This window comes from Rissa tridactyla, chromosome 18 (genome assembly GCF_028500815.1).
Source record: "Rissa tridactyla isolate bRisTri1 chromosome 18, bRisTri1.patW.cur.20221130, whole genome shotgun sequence".
Classification (NCBI taxonomy): Eukaryota; Metazoa; Chordata; class Aves; order Charadriiformes; family Laridae; genus Rissa; species Rissa tridactyla.
The window spans coordinates 3,897,406-3,905,792 of record NC_071483.1 but is presented as its reverse complement, the minus strand read 5'-3'; the positions used below and the strand labels follow the sequence as shown (position 1 = coordinate 3,905,792).

At 38.7% G+C, this 8,387-nt stretch overlaps 1 protein-coding gene across 1 annotated transcript in view; it reads right to left on the bottom strand.

The window, feature by feature from the left end:
* Positions 1 to 338: 338 nt before the first annotated feature.
* Positions 339 to 8,387, bottom strand: part of MACO1 (macoilin 1) — a 30,993-nt gene continuing 22,944 nt past the window's right edge. The window contains exons 7-11 of the mRNA XM_054223615.1: positions 6,342 to 6,500; positions 5,962 to 6,144; positions 5,026 to 5,146; positions 3,379 to 3,553; positions 339 to 2,274 (exon numbers count right to left, since the gene is read on the bottom strand). Of these exons, the coding sequence (XP_054079590.1) occupies positions 2,072 to 2,274; positions 3,379 to 3,553; positions 5,026 to 5,146; positions 5,962 to 6,144; positions 6,342 to 6,500 (841 nt within the window). The 3' untranslated portion in view covers positions 339 to 2,071. The remainder of the gene's footprint in view (positions 2,275 to 3,378; positions 3,554 to 5,025; positions 5,147 to 5,961; positions 6,145 to 6,341; positions 6,501 to 8,387) is intronic.

Sequence of the window (8,387 nt, the reverse complement as noted above, 5' to 3'; positions counted from 1 at the left end):
GACAAGACAATGCTTAAACCTCCAAACCGTCCATCTCGGCTTTGCTTTTGCAGTAAGGAGAATGGCTGGAAAGGAACAAAGGCTAAACTTATAGATATATAATTTTGCAGTTCTTAAGAAATTTACCTTTTTTTTTTTTTTTGAGCGCACAGACAGGGTAACTTGCAAAGTCTGTACAGCGAATACAAAAACCATCTGCTCTTCCTTCTGTGTCACAGAAGTGAAGTTCTGTTGCAAAAGAGAAGACTTACCTGGAATAACAGAGCGCTCTTTAGACAAAATGTGTTCTTTATACCAGGCTAAATCAGGTCAGTTAGAAAGGCAAAAAAAAAAAAAAATTTTTTTTTTTTTTAATCTGCAAGAAAATGTTTATTCTTTGTAAACCCCACAGAAAAAAAAGAATGCAGCCAAGACCAAGTATTGAATGAAAATTGTGCCGAAGTAGGCAGCAAAATGGGGGAACCTCAACACAAAAAGTCAGTGACAATATTTCATGTTTTGCACAAAGATGAAAAACCTATGACATTGCTGAGTAACACTTTCATGGTGACAATTACACAAGATGATTCAAAAATGCAAATGACAGCAACATGCACATCTGGCTAAAGCTAGAAGTTTTATCCCAAAAGAATACCTGTGATTAAAAGGATGAAACTTTAATACTTCTATTGACTTGCGTGTCCTACTTCATTTTTTTTTTTTTAGATGAGGCATACACGCCAATTACCATGAAACTTTTTTAAAAAAATTATTTTCTTTTAAGAAGAACTTTGTCCTTCCAGAGTCCACTGCATGTTTGCAAAATCATAATCTTGGGTTTAGAATTCTGCTAATTTCCCATACAATTGTGCTTCCCACCCCGCCAATCCCCACCCTCAAAAAACCAATCTGAAACCTTCAGACGTTGCCAGTGCAAACGCTTTCTATCAATGTATAATATACATTTTAAGTTAGTTAAACCTTTGTGCAATTTATGAGTTTCCTTTAAAACTCCTTAAAAACTCCTTGGCACAACAGCTGAAAAATATTCAGCTCCGCTTACGTTGTCAGACACAAGGTGATGCAAAGGGTAAATCACAGTTGACTAAAATAAAAAAAAAACCCCAGAACTGCAGCTTTTATTAGCCAGCTTTACAGTCTCTTGTATACAGTACATTGCACAGTTCCGCCTTCACAATAACGCTTCCTGGATTAATATTGTGCCTTCCACGATGCAGTATAATCAAGGCAAGTTACAGAACACTGCTGAGTTTATATCAAAATAAACAGAAGATGTAACCTTGGTTTATAATGAACATCCAAATTACCATGTACAATTTGCAGTAGACTCTGTAATGAGCTTGATATATAAGCTAGATGACAGTGAAGGGGGAAAAAATAGTTTAAACTATCAAGTTTCCTCTTGAAATGTCTTTTCCCAAGGCACTGTGAACAAGACTGTCAGCAATTCTCAATGACTAAAAACACCAATGGGAATATAAATATTTCACACAACAACCACCGTCACATCATCTATTCTCTTATTCTTTCCCTTAAACAACGCCCCTGAAATTTGTTTGGTCCTTTGAGGGGTAATCAAATTATCTTCTGCAACATCACATATTTGTATTTAGTACATCTATAAATCAAAGCTTTGTTAGATTATTTAACCCTTTCACTGTAAAAACTAAAGGTTTTTCCTCACTATTTCTCAATGAATCTGTAAATTCAACTTGATTATTAATAAAACAAAAAAAAGAAAGAAAGGGTTCAAAATCAAGCAAAGCCCTGTATTTTTCAAGAGGAAACCATGCAAGAGTACATAAAAAGGCAAAATTGGCTACTTGAAAACCAAGAATTGTTTTTAATGCATTGGCCAAGGAAAATAAATTGCAAAGTTCTGTGAGGTTTTCTAAAAATTTACAAGAAAAACTGATGGGCAGTTCTAGTCAATCCAGATGTTCTTTTATCCTGTTTTAAATGACAACAAATACAGTCTCACACAATACAATTTCATCTTGACTGCAAGAGACACTCCTGTGTGATGCCTTCAGCATGACAAAATTACTGGGCAAAAAAAGAAAATTGGCATTCATTTCTTCAAGGGCTGATAAACAGAGGCATTGGGGTCAAGTCCAGAAGGGCTGGTCTCCACAAATTTGGAAGAATAATGTGGGGAAACAGGACTCAGAGTGCTGGTGGCTGCAGTGTATGTTATGCTGGGCATTACTGCCATAACTTCTGCAATCTTCTGTTTTAGGTCCTTGATTTCCTGATCTTTTTGAATGATTTGCCCTGAAAACAGCAAATAACATCACTTAGAACCAGCAGCATGTTTTCACCCTCCGCCAGCTCTTCCATGATAAGAGCCGTTGAAGCCAAACACCCGGACGACATTCAGCGCTCTAAGATGACAGCAGTAAAAGCACAACGCGCGTTACTCCTGGTTTGTGGTGAGGGACTGTGTTTAATTACCTCTAGTTACCACTAAGACAACGAGACAGCGCTTTTGTTTGATTTTGCACTGTTTGGATTCACAGCGGCACCGTACCAAAAGATTATTTCTACGGCTTAACTTTTTTCTGCACTTTTCCTCTCGCGTTTTACAAGCGCCCCACAGGAGCACAAGCATTTGCTTATTAAATGTGTTATTTATTTTCAAAACTGCCCTATTCGCACCATTTTTCTAACCCCCCTTTGCACACACTCACACCACCACTACAGCAATTTATGAAACTACGTAAAGAGAAACACCAATGAGATGAGACAAACAAAATAAAGCTCACTCTAATCAAGTTCTCCCGCAACGAAGCAAGCTTCTGCAAGGAAACTAAACAAATACTAAATCAAAAGGTTATTTAATTTTGCATCCTGGTTTGCCTGGCTGAACAAAGGAGAGCCTGGGCAGGGTTTTATACTGGCTTCGCGCTCCCTCTGGTGGCTGCAGCACCAGTCCGACACCAGTGCCCACCAGTGGGAAGTTTAAAAACAGGCTGGGTTATTTTTTCCCCCCACCACATTCAGGTTGTATTTGCTTCAGGAGTAATAAAGTATCATTAAGATTCAAGGACAGGGGCTTAACAGATGGCAAGTATTATTTTATCTTCTATCTGTCTCTTTAAAAGAAGTTCTCCAGCTTTACGGTAATGGTTTATAAAAATGTAGAAAATAATAATAATAAATTTGACGCCCATCTTGACATGTATTGTCATGATTGGGGAAATCAGGTCAGCCGGGTGGCTTAGGCTCACATTCACAAGGCTGTAAAAGACAAAAAACCCCTGAAATGCTGAGCAGAGGCCGTAGCCCAAGCCTAAATACAAAGGTAGGATGTTCTTTCTGTCACATTTTCCCAGTTTCAGCCAGTACTGCATGTTGAATTAAACCACCCCACGTTACCTTGGGCAATCTCAAGCTGCCGTTTTGCATCTCCTAATGCAGAGAAGAGATCCAGCTTGATTCTCGTCTCTGCACTCAGGCTGTTCTCTAAGTGCTGTGTTTTATCCTGCATGGCTGAAAGTGCTGACATTAACACCTCCGTATCCTTCTCGTTTTCCTTGTACTTCCGCAGTTCCTGTAGGAGTAATTAGGACAAATGTTACTCTCATCGACTTTACACATGAGATACACCGAGAAGTCTTTCTCTTCCCCACAGCACACCACTGGGCCTGGTATTAATACTGTAAAATTAAAATGATGGTTAATTAAGGACACTGTAATATTACCTCCAGTAATTATACATGGCCATCATACAAGTGATTAAAGCCATATTGTACAACGCATAATTACAGTGCGGTGAGCGAGTACCATTTACTCTGCTTCTCAACCCTCTCTCATCTGTATCGAGACCCTCCACCCAGAAATCCTCCTCAGCACTTCCAGTTCCCTTCGCCAAGCCCTGGGAGAGCGAAAACACTTCCCACAAGGATAAAGGGCTAGAACGGGAACCAATCTCTTGCTCGGCAGGTTAAAGCGATACTCAATAAACACGGCATCGTAAGCTATTTCAGTTGGCTGATGAGAGGGATTTCCTTACCTCAGAATATTTCCTGCGTTGAACCTAACTGTGCTGCAAACCCAGAAATTTAGAAAAGAGAAAAGGAGGGAGCAAGTTCTCCGCACCTTGTGGCTGGGAAGTATGTATTAGCCTTTTGACTACCAAAAAAAGAAATACTATAGATAAAGTTCTACACTTTTAAACAAAGAAACAATAATGCAAAGGGGTAATATTAATGCCTGCAACAAAAAGCTTCTTTTAAAACTTTGCAGATGCTAATAAAATTAAAGAGCTTGATTATAGCTGGTTTTAATTATTCGAAAGCCACGCTCATCTTCTCCATAGATGAACCACACTTGTTTTCAAGGGTTTGGAAAACCCAGGAACAACAAGGCTGCATACGTTATTTGGAAACAAGTTCACAATAACGCCAGGTGGATTTTGAAGAGCGTCTAAAAAACCACAAGGCATTAAAAACACATATTCATGCAAATTGTCAGTTCACAGTCCAAGTACATCTTTAGGAACAGACACTTTAAAGGAACAAGGTCAACTTCAACTCACACATTTGAGCTCTTAAACTCTAACATGCCAGACAATGTGTCTGCTACAAGTCTACCCACAATGTACTTTCAATATTCAAGCACTTTCACAAAAAAAAAAAAAAATATGTCTGGCCAGCAATTAAGACTGCATTGAGTAAGTAACCTTACTTGCCAGCAGTGAGATGTATAACGTACAGACCGGCAACAACCTCTTTGCATTAGACAAAAAGTGTTGTTGAGGGGATTATATTCTCAGTCTACCCAGACCATCGGTTCCGGAGAAAAAAAATCTAATAATTTAAACAATTGAAGGTGTGGAGCTGAGACTATTAACCTTTCTCATACCCACGTTCTTACAAAGCCTGATGCAAGACATGCAAGACAGACATCTGAAGAGCATAATTCTTGAAGGTGTTGATTGCCTCTTATGTAGATGCACCAATTTCTGAGGGCTGAAAGCGCTCGTTGTGCTGCTGATCTAAGTCCCTGGTGCTTTCTCATTACCTGAACTTTCATTTCTAGTTCTCGTATCTGATCTTCTTTCAGCTTTATGTCAATTGTTAGCTTCTTGCACTCTGTCTCCAGCTCTCGGATACGATTTCGTAAAGTTTCAGTACATTCTCCTCTGCAGAAAAAACATTAAAAGAGAAGAAGATGAAATAAGAATGAGGCTGTCATTCCTGAACTGCTGATAATATGAAAATTAATATCAATATTGAAGGATAAAAAGAGGAAGCTAACTTTGTTCTTTTCAGCAAGATAATTTCCCTTATGGCAACAATGCAAAAAGCAGCGAAAAGTTATGCCTCAAGTATTAGGAAATTTGGAATATTTATGAAATACGGAGAACAGAAAAGCAGAAATCATTCTTTTAGACATTTGGAGCACTGCAGATTAAAGAGGTCATCCACACTTGTGCCACGCTTTCATCTTGAAAAGCCTCCCACCTGTATGCCTATGTTACTACTGAAACACCAGTGTGCGGAGCACTGGCAGGCACTGCCTAGAGCAGAAAACTTTCAAGATGTGAGATCAAGACAGCATTTTGGCCAACGTCATTGCGTGAATCCTCAATTCATAGTCCCCATGTGCAAGGGGATGTTCCATTTTTTTAAAGCAGACTGACCCGTGCAGGGTACATTATCTCTGTTAGCACAATCAAGGTACAGTAGATAATTTAGAGCGTATTCATCCTTTACACCCTGTAAACATAACGTATATGAGTAGGGATTCAGCTTCATGGAGGCAGATCCCCAGTCCTCCCACTGCCTTAAGGCAAACAAACGTCTTAACACAAATAAAGTGTTACAGACTACTCCTTTATGCACAGAATTGTGAAAAACGCCTCCCCAAATCCCCCCGAAACCACATTTCAATAGCAACAGCAACATTTCAGTCATTTTCTGGAGCTAAGCTGGCTTCTGGGGTAGAACAAAGTACCTTGTTGCAGCAGCAAATGCGACAGCACGTGCAGCAGTTGCTTCTTCCAACTTCTTTCTTTTCTTTTCTTCCATTAATTGTTTTTCTACAAAGGCTCGTGCCTCCTGCTCTGCCTTTAGTTTCTTCTCCAACTGGCTGATCATTTGTTTGTCTTTTTGTTTCATTTGTACAGCATTGTGTAATCTGGAAGGTAACAGGTATGGGATTTAATGGAGGATTTTACTTACTAAAAATAAATTGCTGCCAATGCTCCCAAATGAATCTTGCTGGATTTGCAGACAAAAGTGCCTCAAATTTTGTAGAGTCTCAACATACTACTTCCCCTTTACCAGACTACAGTCATCAGCAACCAATGCACACAGCTGTGTAGAAGCACATACTTGTTCTGCAGCAGTTCATTTTCTTGCCGGAGCTGGCCGATTTCAGACCGAATTCCCCGCTCTGTGTTAGTCAGAGAACTGATCTGACTACGTAGCTCCTGTTCGACCTGCCTGCTCGCTTGCAGGTCAGCCTTTAACTTTTTAATATCTTGTTCCAACCTAAGAAAGACAATTTTAAAAGACAATTTCAACTTCATTTCCCAGTTACCCAAAGGTTCAAGCACATTCTATAAAAATAACCACTGTAAACATCATACCATCTGCCATCCCCCCAAACCCTCGATTCTTAAAATAATAGACTCTCAGAAATTATGTCTACCCTTGCTAAATAATAATAATGTTTTATATAACTCTACATATATAGCTCTATGTACGCTATACACACACTTCATAACCTCCCACAGGAATGTTGTTTTCCTCCATGTGCTGCAGAGTTGTAAAACAAAACCTATGGAATTAAATTTTGTCATCTTCCAGCAGCAGTGAAATAGATAAACCTCCGAAGTTGTAAACAAGGACAGGCACACATATGAACAAATTTTACTTTTCTCAGCAAATTATGAGTTTCATTTGTTAGTTATAGCTGAGCTATGGAGCACACTGTTAAATTCTCACCTAAACATTTTTTTTTGGGGGTTGTTTTTTTTTTTTTCCCCTTGAAGAACATGATGTGCATGTTGAATAAAGAGTACGTGTTAAGTCATCCACAGTTCAGGAGTCAGTAAATTTAGTTTTAATTGCTCCTGAACAGAGACCATCTGCTATACACTTAATTGTAGCGTTGGAAAGTTCTTGAAGACTCATGCAAGCTTATTAATTGAAACATTTTCAACCAAAATTCGTTAAATAAAACACAAATTTCTAAAGAGAGGCCCCCAGCTCACCTTAATTTTTCCCCACATTACCAAAATAAGACTATTAATCCTCAGAATTAAAATCGCATCATAGGTGAATAATCAACCATTTTTATGAGCACTGTGTTACATACTTGTGTAAAGCAAATATGCCTCAGTCATTCACACATAGTCCCCATTTCCTCCATCAGTTATTGATTTAAAAGTTTTTAAATGCTCATAAAGAAGACGAAGATGCTTTTATTTTCTAAAGTTCCATACAGAATTAGTGGTAGTTGAACATTAAGACTTGGGGAAAATAGTCACAAGAGCCAAAATGAACTGCCCTTATCGGCATTCGCTCGCGCAGATGAACGGTTATAGCTTTTTGTCCTCATCATGAAAACTCTTAGCTCTTTTGGGCTTTGGTGATGGAAAATCTCACCCTAAAACGCTACGAGAGACGTAACGACAAGAGGCATAAGAACATCCTGTGCGAATGGATCAAGAGGTTAAACGTGGAATCATCAAACTTACGGAAATTCATAAAAGTACATCTGTAATAGGCTGAAACCGCACCGAAGAGGTCTACTGGGTAGATTAACAGCAAGAAACAGCCTATAAAGGAGCGTGGTCTATAATACACTCAGATAACTCAAATGATCAGATCCCACTTTCTAGAGCTGTACTAAGCTGTCTTTCTAGTTACACTTGAGCTGCCCTACTGGTAAGATCAATTCCTTTTAATATAGTATAAATCGTGGTCAAATGTATCTTCAAAAAAAAAAAAAAAAAAACCAAAAAACCCCCCACCAACTTCTACTTAGTAGGCAAATAGTAATAGTACAAAGCAAATACACATTTCATATTGAAGACCACAAACCATTTCAACACCTTATACACTGTTGTAGGAGGACAAGAATTTGCAAGGCTAACCAGATATTCATTCAACCATGTAACCATCGCACACAACCCCAAAATGGAAAACCCATCAGCAGCCGTTATTAGGTATGTATTTTCACCGTGTTCAGTATGTTAAGCGATAGAGTTGGACAGTCACCGGGAGACGATATAACAATTTAATCTTCCGATAAGCAGTAACTAAGTGTTTTAGAAAGAGCAAACTTATTAATTGAAGAGAGTAAGATGCTGTAGGAAGCGTCAACAGACTGTTGTCTGCCAACAGCTCTTTTGTTTTAAAACAGGTTTTCAT